This window comes from Oxyura jamaicensis, chromosome 4 (assembly GCF_011077185.1).
Source record: "Oxyura jamaicensis isolate SHBP4307 breed ruddy duck chromosome 4, BPBGC_Ojam_1.0, whole genome shotgun sequence".
Taxonomy (NCBI): domain Eukaryota; kingdom Metazoa; phylum Chordata; class Aves; order Anseriformes; family Anatidae; genus Oxyura; species Oxyura jamaicensis.
Genome location: NC_048896.1, coordinates 82,779,532 through 82,797,669, shown reverse-complemented (window position 1 = coordinate 82,797,669; position 18,138 = coordinate 82,779,532). Strand labels below are relative to the sequence as shown.

The following is an 18,138-nucleotide window of genomic DNA, read 5'->3' as shown; positions in this document are numbered from 1 at the left end:
AGTATTTTTGTATTTTTTTTAATTACTAAGTTTTATAATAGTTTGATTAGTTATTCAACTAAATTTTAGTTCATAGAATAGCAATACAAAGTAATATTTCACACTAAGAAACCCAGCAAATTCTGAGATTTGCCAAGTAACTTGAATCTTCCATGAAGTTATCCTAAGGTCCAAGTCCTCTTGTAGCCACTACTACTAAATAGGCACAGCTTCTCTAAGGTGTTCTCTGCTTCAAAAATTGGGGCAGCTGGGGTTGGCCCAACCTACCTTGGCAGATCAGTACAATAGCTTGGTTCCAGTTTTGGAACCTAAATATCATTGCTTGCACAAAAAGAAATGCAGCTGCCCTACTTGGCCTTCTTTTCTTCTGCACTGATAGTTTCTTTTGTGATTAAACAGCATCAGAAGACTCATTCATCCATCTTAAAACATGGTCAATAATTGAAATTGCTTTCATATTCTGAAAGAGAAATGCTCCCAGCTGAGAGGTAGGAAAGTAGTTCAGAGCTCCAATGCCCCACTAAACAAAACAGAGATACTCGCTCTCAGAGAAGTTTCACTGAATATAAATCTGGCCCCATTAAAAGTCAACTAAATATCTGCTGTTGAATTGCAGAGGAGCTAAGATGAGATTCTTCATAATTTCTTCTCAGCCACTGAAGTGTCAATTACCAATTTTTTTATAAAAAGCAAAGCAATATTCAATAGTATCAAGATATTCATACTACTGTCGGGTATAAAGAGGTGGAGAAGCCAACTATGTAGCTACTGGTACATTACAATGTTCTTTGGCTTTGAAAATGATAAACACGGTGAAAAACACATAAGACATAACTTTTAAAAAATTCTGGAGAAAACAAGTAATATAAAAAAAAAACTGTCAGTCTTGCATACATCTACAGACACTTTGTTCCAAAGACAGTGGAAAGTGAAGGCATATGGAATCTATTCAGATAAATATTGAGGTAAAGGAGAAATGTAGAGAATTAATTTAACATGCTGAAAATACAATGCACAAGAATATATTGCTCTGCAGGTTCTAAACATTGGTGGAACTTGTTTGCAACATGTAACAAATTACAACTCACTTCAAAAGATTTTTCTGGAAGAAACAAAGAAAGATGCTGTAACTAGCTGCACTTAAATTATTTAAGCTACTTAAAACAATTGAAGGGAAGTTCTTGAGAACTTTCAAGTCAACATTTAACTTTAATTAGGTACCAAAACAGCACTAGAAAACCCTTTTAAAAAACTTCAGTCTAAAAAAACACATACCAGTAATACTAGAGACTTAGCTGAACCTGAGATTTTTCCTTACAGAAGGACAAGAGGATTGCAAGATTCCTTACACTATTTGCCTTGCAAGAAGAGCTGGAGGCAAGAAAGGGCAACAGTCTTAATAAGCCAACTACAGTCCAACATTAGATGCATTATTGATCAAGAACAGGGAGGCTATGTGTTCCTAGTCAAGCCTGACTGACACCTTCCATCTTCCAATCAGCTGCCATATGCAAAGGAATAACCACAGAGATTAGTGGCAAACTGTTTTTGCAGAAGAAACAGAAAAATGTCTTCTCCACTTTTTCCTCTAAAGCAGCATATTTTTTCCTCAGCTTTTCCAAAAGGGAATACACAGTATTACAGGCATGTTTCATTAGAATCACACAAAACATCATCAACCCTTTTTTTCCCAAATAAGCTACAATCACTTCAGTGGTGAAGATTTACAAATAGTTGATTAATGTTTAATGTCACACACTTTTATAAGGAAAAAGAGGCAAAAAATTGTGCATTAAAAAAAAAAAAAGAGCTTAGGGGAACAGAAGTATTTCTTTCAGGTTTACAGCAGGAAATGTGAATAAACTGTTATTAAAAACAGGTGAATTTCCCCTATTGTGGAAAAGAATTTGTAAAAGAATATTTGAAAATTTAAGCACTGTTTTGACATCTTATTGTGTGTGAATTGAATTTGTATTAAATTCCTCTTTATCTATCTGCAAAATATTTTTGTTAACATTTCATTATGTTAACATAATGAAATGTTATGTTAACATTTCATTAACATGTTAATGAAACATGTTAATGAAACATTGGATCCATAGCTGCAGGATCCAATTCTGACTATCTGAACACTTGGGCAAGAATTATGAGTATTATGCAAGACCAAAAATATATAATAATAATAATAATAAAACACACATATTTTCCAAAGACATACATTCAGAATCACAGTATAAATTAGGTTAGAAGGGACATCTGGAATTCAGCCCCTGGTCAAAGCAGGGCCAGTTGCTCATGAACTTTTCTGGTTGAGTTTTGAGTAGCTCCAAGTATAGAAATTTCACAGCTTGTCTAAGCAGTAGCTCCCAGTGCTTGACCACTCTCAGTGTAAACTTTTTTCTCTTCTATCCAGTCATAAATGCCCTCACATTTTTTGTGACTTGTGATTGTTGCTATTGTCCTTTCATTCTAGACTTCTGAGAAAGGTCTGGCTTTATTACTTTTTATTTATTTGTTTATTAAACAAGTTGTTTGTTAAAGAAAGTGGAATACCAGTATTATTGCCTGGGAAGACTGGATTGTCTATAAAATTTTATCCACTTCCTTTATGATATCAAATTTGGCTGTGGAAATAGCTCTGATAAACTCATTACAACATATAAAACCAGTTACCTAAGGGTACCAGAATTGCAACTGATGCAGTCACTAGGGAATTGCCAAAGAAGCAGCAGCTCCACAAGGATATCTACCTTTTCCATCATCTACAAGAAAGACATCAAGGTGCTTGAGCGAGTCCAGAGAAGGGCAACAAGGCTGGTGAGGGGTCTGGAGAACAAGTCTTATGAGGAGCAGCTGAGGGAGTTGGGATTGTTCAGTCTGGAAAAGAGAAGGCTTGAGGGCGACCTTATCGCACTCCTCAGGTACCTTAAAAGAGGCTGTAGTGGGGGTTGGTCTATTCTTCCACATGCCTGGTGACAGGATGAGGGGGAATGGGCTAAAGTTATGCCAGGAGAGGTTTAGGCTGGATATTAGGAAGAGCTTCTTTACTGAAAGGGTTGTTAGGCATTGGAATAGGCTGCACAGGAAAGTGGTTGAGTCACTATCCCTGGAGGTCTTTAAAAGACGTTTAGATGTAGAGCTTAGCTTAGTGATATGGTTGAGTGGAGGACTTGTTAGTGTTAGGTCAGAGGTTGGACTAGATGATCTTGGAGGTCTCTTCCAACCTAGAAGATTCTGTGATTCTGTGAAATTATCTTGCACAATACAGCCTTTGGAAAGGAAGAGAAGAGAGAAGCCACACACAATTGCCCCTCTCCTGTCCCTCCGCTGGTCTCCCAGTGTACTGCTGGCATTAACCTATTAACATAAGTATTGAAAAGGAACACCTAGCTACTAGCTAGACTCTTTCTGTATATATTTAAGAAACAAACAAACAAACAAACAAAACAAAACAAAACAAAACAAAACAAAACCAGAAGCAATCCTACAATAATTGCCAACATTTTAATTTGGTACTGATTGCAGTTTAGGCACTAGTTCTGACAGTTCAGCAGGAATGTGTGTGTGCTTGGGTTTCTATTACGTATGTGGCTATCACTGTGTGCTGCTATTACCTTCCTTGTCTTACACCCCTTGAGGTCTTCAGACAAGGATAAAGTGATATTACTAACAAGCAACTTGTAAACATTACTATCAGTGCAAGAATAGCTGGGCTTTGATGTACAAAGAAACATGAAAAATAGACATACCTGGTCCAATGCAGAATGATGCAATGATTGCAAGAATGCAAAATATACTGAGGTAAGGAAGCCAATGCACATTATTCTGGGTAGAAAAAAGACATCATGTTAAGTGTATTGTACTTATCTCCAGTATTAAAAAATCAGAAATAATAGTTTTTCCACAATTCATTCTCTATTTCAGAATTTAGTTTAGGAGTACTTTAGAAAATCACAACATTTCTGTAGGATTTTATTAGATTATTTGGATAGAAGGTCTTGTTCTCTATGGTATCCATGTAGAGAAATACTAGCCAATCTCCTGCACCACAGAAGTCACAACTCTAAAGGTCTACAACTTCTTGTGTTAAAGTTCAAGCAAATCTGGAAAAGAGTTTTTCTTTCTGTTGCACAGATTCTGCACCTCCATCCTCCTCAGATATTTCAAGCATGTTTAAAGAGCAGATATAATGATCCATAGAGCTTCTAAGTTCTCCAGCTAAAGGCTGGGCAGAAGTCCAGATATGGAAGGCTGCCTTTGGGTAGGACAGCTATATCTGAAACTTCACATAGCACATGAAAACCACAGTCTAGGCATTTTTAGCCATAACCTTATTTTGCAGACAAGGAAGGTCACGTGTGCAAGCAACAGCTACTGGGAAAAGCGAACAAGATATAAATGGTTCTTTAGTGGACTTGAAAATGGAATCACCTATTTTCCTCTCAAGGCAATCTTTTTATTTTATTTCAAAGTAGATTTCTCTCAATTCATACCTCTAAATGATAAGAACATGAAATACTCTGCATGATTTCTACTGAGTTTTCAGGACACTCTTTCTTTACTATCTACATGAATGCTTGATAAGAACACTATTAGATAAGGAAAAACTCAGGGATTCCCTTTTCTTTCTCTCCTTATTTTTTTTTTTTCCATCAGCAAAGTTTGAATACTGCTTTTATTAGAATTTTACTATTTTTGCAAATTTGATCAATATACATATAACTGTAATATCACCCTAAGTGGCACTGTAAAATACACTTACTAAAATAAGTGATTATTTATTTCAGTACTAAATAATGACCCTCATTTTCTTATAGTCTGTCTATAATGCAGAAAACATTTCTGCATGGTCTTCTAGGCATTAACAGCAAGCAAGTGATTTGTAAACCTACCAAAATTACACATTCTGGAGTTCCCATCTGTTGTGGGACTTGTAGTGAACTCACATCCAAAGACTCTAAAGGCACTGAGAGAGGGAATGTGCAAATACAGTGTAGATACAAACTGCCCTGAGATCAAGCCTATTTGTACCATCTAGTATTTAAGATATTGAGACACTTCTGAAAAGAAGTAAAACAGAAAGGCACTCTAACTTCAGAGATTTCCAATAGCTGAATGTCCTCATGTATCAAACTTTGTTTTAAAAGTTCTGGAAGAACACCTTTCACTCAGCTTACAAAACTTGCATTAACAGCTCTCTTCTGGAGAGCTGTCTTATAGCTGTCATGACAGGTACGTGAAGTAAAGCTTTATTGTGTTACACATACAGGTAACTCAAATAAAACTTTGCAATGGTGTTGAATGCACCTGCTCATCAAAACAGATTCTTCAACCAAGAAGTATGATTTGGAAGTCAGATCAATGGAAAAAGGTGGAAATCAACGACAGCAGAAAAAACAGCTTGCTGAAAGATCACCCAAAACCATGCTATTCCAAACTGTCAGGTTTACATCCTAAAGACCCTCAAAAATTGAAAGAAACCACATGACTATGAAAATGGAAGCTAAACAAGGAAAACTGATTTAGGCTCAGTATTTAGATAGTTTTAATGATTATCCTTTGACCATTTGAAAGAGTTGGAGAACTAACTGCTAATAACATCTGAAAACTTAAGAGCAGATGTTCTGCAAAGGCTAAGTCTTTATATTTTTAATAAAAATATGTGACTTGATAGAAGAATAAACATGGATACTTATCCAAGCCTAAGTATAATGATGAAATAGTATGAAAGAAGCAAGCCTCACAAGCAAGGATAAAAACATAGAATATAACATTTCCCAACTATGGGTAAAACTGTCTTCATGATAGTTCATGATATGCCTGGGTCTTTCATTTGATGAGAGATGAATGTTCCAAAGTCCATATGGTTTCTTAATGCAAAACCTGCTACAGTTAACTGCAGTACTTTGAAAACACCAGATTTATAAACAAGCAAAAGAAAGACCTTTGAATCCTTACATCAAACCAATTAAAAGGATTGGCTTATAGAGGAACACTGAGACAAACAGGTATCAAGTATCAGGTGTTTAAAATAGACAAAACAGAGAACAAAAATATCTAATGACTGTACTGTTACCTGTAAAGTCAGAGACACGGTAAGAATTGCAAAGAAGACAATCATCAACCCAAAACCTCCAATGAGAAGAGGCCTGCGTCCGAGCCGCTCAATAACTAAGCCCTGAAAAACAAAAATTGGCATCAGACAATGTAATATGCTATTTTGGTAATTATAAAGACCAAAAATAAATATGACTTAGTTGATTTTGAACTACATATCCAGCTATGCTATGTTTATAATTGTCCTCACAATTAAGTTTACACAATTATGTTTACACAATTCTACATTGATTTAACTGCTTACAAATTTGCACCAAATTCCTATAACAATATTCTTAAAATATACAATTTTTAAATGTCAGTATTTTGAAAAAAATTACTTCCTAGCTTTTGCATTTCAACTATTTCTTAATTTCAACAGCTCATTCAACATCTCTTTCAACATAAACTTGAATGGTTTAAGATTTAAGCAAAAAAACTTGTTAGCTTAGATTAAGTATTTTTTTATTAATCTTCAAATTGTTTTTAATTTCTGTTTTGCCTGAATTCAGAAAAAAAACAACAACATTTAGTCATCATTTAGATTTCACTTGAATAGCCATATAAATTAAATCCATCCATCAGAAAACCTCACTAGGACAAGGGATTATAGAACAGATACCTGTGTATTCATGCACAATTTGAATTTATATTTAACACCTTAAGATAACACAACATTGTTAACAGTCAGAAAATCTGAATACTTTTCTGTTAGAAAAGAACACAGTGAAAAGATTCCTGAAAAGCTGCAACATGAAACTAAATTTTCTTTGCTAGTCAGACTCATTAAAATAAGCTAATATCTATTTTAGATCACAATATTTTCTGATACACTATTCACATTGACAACTACCATAGTTACCAATTATAATTGGCGTTGTTATGAGAAGGATAAAACAATTTATGAATCCCGAAATGTATCATTTTGAATAACTTAAAGTCAGAATCATATGACTGTTTGTCACACAGTTATTTGCTAGAGACTGAAATCCCTCTTTCAGACATCCCTCAAGCAAAAGATTAAATGAGCAAATAAAATGAAATCTGGAGCAATACCCTTAATTTTTGGAGACAACATACACTTCCACTGTGAGCATCTAGAAGAAATGTGTTACAGGAAAGCACACAGTTGTTCAAGGAGGAAATGTCGCGTGTGTAAGCACTTCTCCCACAATGTCAGTTTTACCAGCAGTTTTTAGAAAAGGCTTCAAAACATGCCATCTCCATCACCCTGAAGAGGTGGACTTCCACACCAGAGAGTACCATGAGATGGCAGAACACAGCTAGCAGCTCTGCAGCTAGCTTTAGCATTCCTTATTTCTTTAAATGAGGAAATATACTCATTTTGACAGTTACCACAGATTCCATAATATAATTTATTTCAGAGCAGTGTTTAAAATAGACCCGCTCTGATGTTATTAAGGTTTCACATTGCACTCATGGAGTCCAAATGTGCTAAAACTGCAGCTGCTGTGCTGTCAAAACCCTACAAGATGCCAAATATTTTGAACATTGATTAATGAATTAATCTTGCAAATACATGTGGCCACACATAAACTTAACCAGGAGACATTTTTTTTATAACTATGAAGGATGTAAATTTATCCAATGGGTCCATTAGAAGATGGAGACTTCTGCAGTGTTTTCAGCAGTGGATGCTGCACATGTAATTTGACAAACCTCAATTTGACTTTCCCTTACTTTTTCAGTTACAGATTGGTGGTTGTGATTAAACAATCTTAGTATTACACCAGCTGGTGGGGTTTTGTATTAAAAAGGCATGAAGAATGAATGTTTCTCTCAGAGGAAAAATGGTTCATATAGAGAGCAAAATGTGGAAAAAAGTGCTAGACAGTTTCCGGCTCTCAACCTCAAGGTAAAGCAAACCCCAGTAAGAGAGGACTCCAAGGAGATACGTACATACACTTGTGCCTACATACATTGAGAATAAGCAGTCTGGACATATCTAGAAATCTAGGTAGGTTGGTGAGGAACTCCCAGTTTTAATTGAGAGCAGCAAAGCACAGGCACAGTTACAGCAGATCTGCAAGCTCCATATGCTTTTTACAGAAGAGAATAATAGTTCCTAATATATATAAATTCTATCTTATCCAGAGATGAGTGGGGAAGACAACATTTATCACAAACAGAACAAATCCACATGAAACAGTTCTTTTCCATGAGATGATGTCAGGTTTCCTAATCTTTCATCGTCCTACAGAGTCATTGTTATTTATTTAATACAGCAGCACTGAGGAACTTGAATGCTTCAACTTATGGGTGTTCCCTGCAGTTTCTGCCCTAAAGAATTTGCAACTATAATTCCTGGTGGCATTTCTTGTGATTTATAGAATGGACTGACTTTGTTCGCTGGAGAAAGTAAACAGCAATTTTGTACTTATTCACAAAGAAACTGATGTACCCAAATTGCTGGAAATTGTATAATCATTTTCAAAGTTAATCCTAAGTAAATCACACTAACAACTCTACAAAATCTACAGAATACTGACTATGAAGGCTTCTCCATTAGACATGATTAACTTTCCCAGTTATAGGGAGAAACAACCTATTTCCAGTTTAAAGCTAAAGACACCTCTAATTTGTTCAAATGCATGGCCCACCTCTTGCATCACCAATTCAAACCAAACAAAACACCCAAACATCTGCCTATGGCACAGATTCAAATGAGTCTCTGCTGAAACGGGATTCTACACTGAGTCAATCTCAGGAAAAGCCAAGTGCAAAAATGATACCCGTGGTCCCTGCCTGGCCATGCATGAAGTACAAGGCTGCGCTACAGTGAAAAGCATTTGGAAAGCCATGGCTCTGTGCCGTTGCTACTGGCCTGTGCAGTGATGCAGGCAGTCAGGAGGCAAAGCAGAAGCATCCAGGGAACATGAACAGGTCAAAGCTGTTCAAACAGGAGCCAGTCCACACCAGACAAGCCTCTCAGAAGGCCCATCTTTCATCAGGGCTAAAAGGATTTTTTGATTTTTTGATTTGTTTAAATACACAAATGCTTCAGCAGCCATTCCATGAAGTTGCATTGGTTAACAGTATTTCTAACTAAACTTTAATTCCCAAATTAATTTATTTTTGAGGATTTCTTAACAAAACTATGACAATGCATCAGTATTTGAAATTTCTCTTCCCCTTTTCTTGATGGAAACAAATGCTCAGATAAACCCTGAAGATTCCCTGGTTAAAAAAAAAAAAAAAAAAAAAAAAAAAAGTATATAAGGTTGTAAACAGACAACAAGTTCATTTTTGGTTTTAATTATACAAATCCAAATCTTGTTATCTTGCAAAACCCACTAAGATGCTTCTGACTCATAGGAAGTAGAAAATGATTCTACTTACCTATTGAAGACCTGCAACAAGTCAAAATACACTATGTGGTAGAGTAAATGAAATAACAAGAAATTCAGCATATGCTCAAGTATAGCCATAAAAAGAATCTTACAACTGTTTTCTGTGATAGCACACTGAATTATTTGCCAAATTGTGTATGCTGATACTTATGTAAGTGTGATCATAAACATGCATTTGTAGAAACCTATACCCAGAGTCATGGTAATTAACACAGCTGAAATTGTTGAAAATGTGTAAAAAAATATTGCAGTCAAATTCTCCCAACAAAAATGTTTGCTGATAATAAGGCAACCAATATGCAAACTAAGTTAACAGTTAACATAACTTTCTTTTGTCTGGCAGGAACCACTTGTGAATAAAGTTTAAAAAGCAAATGTCAATCTTTTCACTTGAGTCAGCTGCTGATGCTGAGGCTGACATAATGAAAGTAGAGTGCATTAAAAAAGATCAGACAAGCTGGGGAAAAAATGAATATGTAAGCAAGTTCTACAGCCCAAATGGGATATCTATTCCTTACTTATTTCCTGGCCCCAAATCATACTAAGAAAACCCTATTAGACTTTTTTCATTTCTCAGCTCTATACAGAAGTCAGATCAATATGTTAATGTAAAGAGTAGCCATACATTCTTTCTCATGTATTTTGGGTACAGATCCAAGCAAGACCGTATGTCTAGATTCAGACAATGCAACAAGCCAACTCTGTGCTATTGCCATTTTAAATAGCTGTGCTAAAATGAATAATCACATATACATTGCAGTCATGTCTATTTATACGGTGCATCGTAACTTGCATCCAGGAAAAGGAGAGTAACAGAAGACTGGGGGTTACAAATGGGGTTTAATTCCTATTGCTCTGTATATCTTTTTGTTGTATGAATCATACAATTGCAAAACAAAGAAATAGGGTGTTTTATTTAAGCCCCTAAATTGGACTATAGTGGCCTAACACTGCATTTCACCACATAAGTACAAACCTTAAATCAGTCTGTGCCTTCCTTGACTCTTATATCACTACCTGTATCTGTGTTAATGCCACAATGGGATGATACCTCACACCTTCTGTAGGTACCATTATAGGGATCACTATTAAGCAAAGGATTTTCTAAGTTTTTCTTAGCTTTATAAGTTTCTATTTTGCAGTAAAGTATCCTTAATCAATTTGACCTGGTAGTGGATTTTCCGTTCACAGAGCACAGGGTCTCCATATGCAATTCCTGTTGAACCATCATGACCAAGACGCAGCCCATGTAGGGATTTGCTCTGGCCTGCTCTCTTTGCCTCAGTAGTGCCTGTGAACAGCTCTTAGGCAGCACACAAAAGTTGTGTCCCTTCAACAAAATGCAGGTATTCTTGAAGCAAAGTTCCTTCTGTTTATGATTTATTTGTTAAAAATGCCAGGTTTTGTCTCGTGCCGAGTACACATTTCTAAAAGATAGACTAGGTCCATGATAGATTACCATAGCTGGTGATTTATTTTCTAATGATGGTATTTGAATGACCTGATGTAGGTCAGTTTGAACAAACTGAAAAAAATATATATATATATCAAAAAACATTTCAATGCTTGAAAGCAGATGCCTTTAGAATTAATCAATTTCTGAATATATCCTGCAGAAAGATTTGCACCAAAGAAATGCAGTTCCTAACCCCTCAGGACTTAGGAGTGTTATTGGAGGGTAGACTTCCATAAGGAGGCTTTTTATTTATTTATTTATTTATTTCAGCTGTAATAAAATCATTAAGAACACTAATTTCCTTGTCTAAAAATGATTATGTTGACCATTTCTGGATTAAGCTTGTATGCATTAACAGGATCACAATCTGTGATTCACCCTGCAGTGAATATGCATCTGCCTACACTCCAGCTGTCGGCAAATACCATGGTCTGGGAAGTTTCTTGGTCAGTCTCTCTTTTCTACTAATTCTTTATGGTTCCTGTTCTCCAATATAATGGCATAAATCCAAACATTTTTCCACTCACATATTTGCTCCATAAAGATTCCACATTTACTTTTGAAGATGTGAAATGAGGATGAACTTGCAACTAGGGAGTAATTAGTGACTCCCTGCATATAAAATAATTCAGCATTTTATATTCTAAATGAATCATTGAGGTTTTTCTTTTTTTTTTTAAAATAGCATCATGTGAATTTTTATTATTAGACATAATCACTAATGCTTTTGTGGGTCTGACTAAAGTAAATCATCTAAAATTCCACAAAATTTAAATATTAAGTAGGCAAAACAGATTACTGTGATAGTTAATTTTGGAAGCCAACTGTTTGCTCATGGAGGCAACTATTTATGGTTTCTTAAAATTACTAGATGATGAGCTGCATAAATATTTCTCTTGGCTAAAATTAACAGTCTTCAGTGCCAGGTCACTTTTCCCACCAAATCAGCCTTTTCTACCTCAGAATTTATTAGTAAAAATGAGGTTTTCATAATCATGATTATTGAAAATCCCAGAAATCTTTTGAGTCAAAGCATCTGAGAGCACTGGATCTAGGCAGACAGAGCACCTACGTTCTATTGCTTGGGGAGAAGGAAGACAGAGTCTGACTCTTGCCCTCTCCCAAGTACTAAGATAAATTATTAACCAATCAAACCGTCTGACAGCAGCTAGAAGATACTAAGGTGATCAGAACAGTCAAAACAGATTTGTTCAGTGCAGATCAGCATGACTTCTTTCACTGTCACAGAGAAAGCTGAGTGGATGAAAAGAAAATGAAAAACATGATAGATTTTGACTTCAGCAGGCCTTTTGACACAGTTCCACATGACATTTTGTTTTTGTGCATATGATTTTTTTTTCCAAAGTACAGCACTGTACCTTTCATTGCTGAATTTCAACTCACCAATTTCAGGCCACAAGCCCTGTTTTTTTTAGATCTTCTATAGTTATTGCAAACATTTTTTGAGTTTCTCAGCCTTGGTGAGCTTGGATGAAGCAGGTGGTTATAAAAGGCTGTTTACTACCTCACCCGTGTTACTAATGAGTTTTAGGACTAATTGACCCAGGACAGATCTCACTAGATATTTCTTTGTATGACAGTGAAGTGTTGATAGCTACCTCTCTAATGATAGTTTTGCAGTTAACTGAGCATCCACACTGTTATGGCTTCATACAGCCCACACCTACTGTATCTGAATATATCTAATCTCAACACGAGGGACTTTTTCATAAAATATGTAGTTACACTGGGAAATTCACTGCCTCAGAATGCCGTGGGTTCTGAAACATTGAAAAGTAACTAGACAAATACAAAGAAAAAAATCCATCAAGGTTATTAAAGACTGAGATATTATCTTCTAATTCTTGTACTTGTGCAGCAGATTGTCAGGGTCAGGAGAAGCTAGGGGAGCAAAGGGGGAAATGCCAAGTTTGCCCCATTGTTGCATTGTCCTGTACTTACACACTATTGGGGATTATGGGTAGATGAAGGCTGATTCTGATCTAGTGCAACAATGTCACACAGGACTGCATTACAATTCTTACTAAAAATCACGTTACGACAAGGCTTCCTAAGAATCTTCAAGATGAAACTATTTGCCACCCATATTTTTTTTCACTTACTACAAACTGGCTGTTACTGAAAGGTATTTCTTCCTATACTGACACCAGTGTAGCCACCAAGTTTCAATGAAGACAAATTGCATTACCCTTTGTATACAATGGAGGAAATGGGTTGGGGATGAGGATGCTTACTGGTGTGTCTGGGATACCCTTGTCTTAAGATGTATTATTTTCTGAGGAAGAAATTCCTTCTTGTATGTTAAAACCTATTAACATTAAAGGAAACAGAGAAAAAGTTGAATGCCCCTTTCTTATGACATCCCAGAGTTGAATAACATTACCTCCCTCAATTCATGCTTAAGAAAGCTAGTTGTCTTGACTTCTCTGTGATATGGCAAAGGATTTCCTATCTTCTTCTTTGTTCTACTACTGAATTATATTTTAACTCATTCCAGGCTTTGCACGGCTTGACTCTGTCAGAGGCTTTGGAAAGCACATTGGTAAAAACTTATGCAACACCTTATGGGAAATGCTAAAGGCATAATCTTCTCTACGTAGTCATAGATAGTCTCTTTCTATGATCATTACATAAAGACCAAATGTGGTGCCATAGATGGCAAAAATGAAAACAGGATGCTTAATCTGAGTAAGATTCCTTTTATTTTATGGTGGTTTAGGGAATCTTCTCACAAATTTCCTTCTGTCTCTATCTATCAGCCTATTACCACATTGAAGAAAGACTGGCAAATGGTTATTTCTGTCCATTAAGAATAGGACAACAAAATTAAACTAACCTCAATTACTGACAAATACAAAAAAGGCACAGTAACCACTCTTACCAAAGTTTAACTAAGTCTGTAGAATTTAAAAAACAGACTTATAATAAACAAGTATTTACCAGGGAATATTTTAGTTATATTGTATCCTGCTTCAAAGCATGGTGTCAAGCTAGATGTCTTCCCTCTGTGACATGTCTCCTAGTTGGAAGTCTATTTAATATTTCATTCCAACTATTTTTTTTTGCATTTATTCAGAGCTCATCAATGGATGAACCCCAATTATTCCACTAAAGTTCAGAGTCTTTGCACATGACCATCTAACATACATATAATGATCAGAGACAGTCCATGATTCCATTGTGGATCTCTCCAAAAGCTATTCTATTTACCAAAAATATATATATATATATTATAAAACCATTACTGATAGGAGTATTTACTGAAACCCTGGAAATTTTTAGTAAGAGTCTAGTCTCTGCTGGCAAGCACAATAAAATATACAAGGAATATTAATTTGTCTCCTCACTTTCTCCTGCTTCTTCCATTTTTCCCTCTGAGCAATGTCGATAAGACATACACATCTAACTCCATATTTAACACTGTTAAATATATATATATTTATATTTTTTTTTAAACAGCAAAAATTGCAGCCAAGAAGTTGGAAGTGGAGGGAAATTTCCCATCCTTGGTTCTATGCATGAAAGAAGTTTATAGGAACTTATTCATAGAAATATGAAGCTGTAAAACTTTCAATTGAAAAAATGAATTCATGATATTGTTCCTTTAAACAGCAGCAATGAAACATCTATGATTACTGAAATAAAATTAAGGCTTTTCTCTTGAACTGAAAGAGTGTGGTTATATTAATACATCAGCATTTCCAGAGGCACAGAAAGTAGATGGAACAGAAAAAAATATTACATATACTCTTCTCATGCATAAAAAGGTTAACACACATACCAGGAACCAAGGTAGACACAACCATCTCATTATGTATGTGCTCTGAATAAGCTCCACAAACTGATAGCACAGAAGGAACTGAAGATGACAGACCCTATTTTTAGAATGGCTTTAATATCATGGAATCATATCCGTGTAATTTTCATCTGTTTCCATAAAGGTTGTGTATTCTTCACTTAAATTACTGTAAGAAAGAAGTGTTTCTGGAGTATGCAAAGAAGTTGTAAGGGGTAGGGATTTCCGTATTTAAATATTTTCCCAAATTAAAAAAGAAAAAAAAAAAAGAAAAAAAAAAAGAAAAAAAAAGTAAAAAGTAGATGGTTTATCCAAAAACAGATAGTGGAAATTTACAAAGATCAAAATAAAAAGATATTTGTGACCTTTTAGATTTCTTATGTCCTAGGCTATAAGAAAATAAATTTGATAGCTGGACTTAGTTTAACATTTTATAGGTCATAAGCAGTTGCTCTGCCACTGGAAAGTATTTTTGCTGAAGCCATTCTTTTGACATTTAAAAATGCTTGTCTGCTGTGTCCAGTATTTTGCAAATACACTTGGTATAGAATATATGAAGATACGAAAAAAGTTCTAGCAAGGAATGAAAAGAGTATTTGCTTGTTTGAAAATTTCTGTTCCAAAGACCTGTTCATTGTTTCTTATATATTGCAGTGCAAACATAAATGAATTTCCTTTAGCAATCAGTGGTGCAGTCACCTACTGAAACTGCCAGTTTAAAATTGTTCATTTAACCTAGACTTTTTCCTAATCAACTTCTCAATTTTGAAGTGGGAAAGAAAAAAAAAAGAATGTGAATGGATAATTTTTTGTACCTTTTGTAACATCCTCGTCTATGTTCAGCACACAGTAAAGGTACATTACCTACAGAGGAGCTCGTGTATTATGAAAGAATGCCTGCTTGCCCTCAGTGAATGAGACAGCAGAAAGTAACACAAGGGACAATTTTGTTGTAGTGTGCTGGCTTTTCCACTGAGCCTTGTGAAAAACATTTACTCCCATATTTTAAATGGCTGAAGAATTTCCCGCACTGTTCATAATTTGCTATGGAATAAGTGTCATTAGAAGACGTTGAACGGACATACTTCAGTTTCTGCAGTCCACACTCAATACCCCTTTTTGTACTATGCCCAAGCCTTCACCAGTAACACTGTCTCCTTCCCAGCAAGTACATGGGAAGACTCTGAGATAAACTGCTACAACAGCCACTCAAGAAGGTAAAGTCATTTATGCGTTATCACCTATGGTGCTTTGGGCCTTGCTCTTCCAGCCTTCCTCCTCGTCATTCATAAAAAGCACAACTGGGTTTAGGGTTAAAGCAAAAAATAATATATATTTTCAGTTACTACACTAAATCTTCAAAATACCACTTTGTTTATTTTCAACCTGTATAAGTAAATAAAATCAGTCATTTAAATATTAAGCACTTTAATGGACTTCTATAACTGCACTTACAGAAAAAACAGCAGCCAAAGTCTCAACAGCACCAGTGCTTAGAGTAACATATGGAATTGTTTCAGGATTGATTCCAGCTTCACTGAAGATGTTGTTTGTGTAGTACCAGATCTATATCAGAGAGAAGAGAAAGAGATATTAATAATTGTGGCTTGAGCTACAAGCTATTAGCATTCAGTTCAAGCATCTCTTCTGCCAGAGACCAGACTAGTTAAAATACAGAGCACTACTAAATGATTGAGGGCTGGCCAGGATGACAAATGAAGGGAAAGTGAAAATTTCAGGTGGATTAGTCACAACACTGTTACATTTCTGCTTGGAGACTCAGACAGAATTACAAGGAGCTTTAACTCAATTTGCCTTAACTCACTTCAGGAGTAAATCAAAGAAACTCACTTTATTCACTTTAACTCACTTTGAACAATAGGATACAAAAAGGTTTAATGTGGCTGAGCCACACCACCTAAAAAAACAAGTTTGGGTGGTATTACAGAACTCTTTACTGGCATATAACAACAGAGGGCAGACCAGAAAAAAAAAAAAAGTCACTGAGAGGCACCGTGTAAATTGCTGCTTTTCTGGACAGAATTTATGAGATTCATCTTTTACTTCAGTGCAACATGGACATCTGCAGTTAACTAATCACCATAATCTTTTATTTATATATATATCACCATAATCTTCTATTATATATAATCAACAGAGAGGAAAGATACCTTTAGATTGAGAGTCATTTGGTGAACAGTAAACAACAGCTTTTAGGATGAAATGAACCACAGGCTAGAAGGACCTGTCATTAACAGTCAGAAATACAAGTTTGCCAGCTTAGAGGAGGACATTCATGTTTGGTCAATAAAACTATATCCAGTGGTGACCATATCCAGAGAGAGAATATATAGCAGTAATACTTCAAAATAAACAGTCTGGTAAGTATCATAGAGCCATTTACATCACAAATAAAGTGTGGAAACCATATAATATTTATGCTGTGCTTGGGGTTACAACAAAGAACTAGCAAAAAAAATTGGCTGCCAAATCCATGCAAACAAGGAGAGACTGACTTGGAGAGAGAAAAGATAACAGGTTCACTGGAGGAGATAAAGAACAATTGAAACAATTGATTATCAGAAAAAAGCCCTGAAATTGTAACACATATCTGATTACCTCTGATAACAAAATTGAAAGCCAGAGATAACACATGGCAGAGATAGTGATGACACTAAACATAAAAACAGCAGTGATATTTTTTCCATATGCTGTCCATGTGACAAGCCTTAACAGGTCAAGAACTGCTAAAGAAAAGGCTTTTCTGATGAATGAAAGTGTTTTTATCACAAGAGGAAAACCCTGCTGTCCGCCAGCATATTATGCACAAGCTACATCTGTTCATCAAAGTGCTAACTTGGTAGCTTTGTTAAAAACCAGTAATTCTAAATTCCTAAGTAGGCCTACAGCAAAGCTGCTTGTCCTGGACCAAAGGAGAAAATCCATATTATCTTACATAAAACAAAAAGCAAAATAAAATACCAAGGACTGAAAATTCACCTATACCACCTTACAGAAAAGGAGAAGCTGACTTAATAATGTTATGCCCACTTCTGCTACATCAGCTGGCACCAAAACAGATGCAGGGACAGTAAGTGATAGCAGCAAGCTTTGCTATATGAACTAGTCTGCCTTTGTGTCATGTGTGCTGGTATTAATTGCACATTTCTTTGGCTTGCTGAAACAGAGTACAGACTGAAACAAAACAAAGTATCAGCTCCAATTCCCGCTGAAGTGTTTGTGACCCCTAACAAAATTTTTGGGACCTGTTACTCTGACATCCTACTCACCTCTCCTCATCTGCCTATCCAGATTACAAGGAAACAAGGTAGCACAAAAATGTCATTTTTCCACATACTGCAAGTTACCAAGATTGGAAAAGAAAAAAGAAAAGAAAA

General features: G+C 35.6%; 1 protein-coding gene across 5 annotated transcripts in view; it reads right to left on the bottom strand.

Annotated features, from left to right (window-relative positions):
• Positions 1 to 18,138, bottom strand: part of SLC2A9 (solute carrier family 2 member 9) — a 126,808-nt gene that overhangs the window by 37,662 nt on the left and 71,008 nt on the right. For all 5 annotated transcript variants that reach the window (XM_035324804.1, XM_035324805.1, XM_035324806.1 and 2 more), the window contains 3 exons: positions 16,196 to 16,306; positions 6,077 to 6,178; positions 3,750 to 3,825 (listed from right to left, as the gene is read on the bottom strand). In XM_035324804.1, the coding sequence (XP_035180695.1) occupies positions 3,750 to 3,825; positions 6,077 to 6,178; positions 16,196 to 16,306 (289 nt within the window). The remainder of the gene's footprint in view (positions 1 to 3,749; positions 3,826 to 6,076; positions 6,179 to 16,195; positions 16,307 to 18,138) is intronic.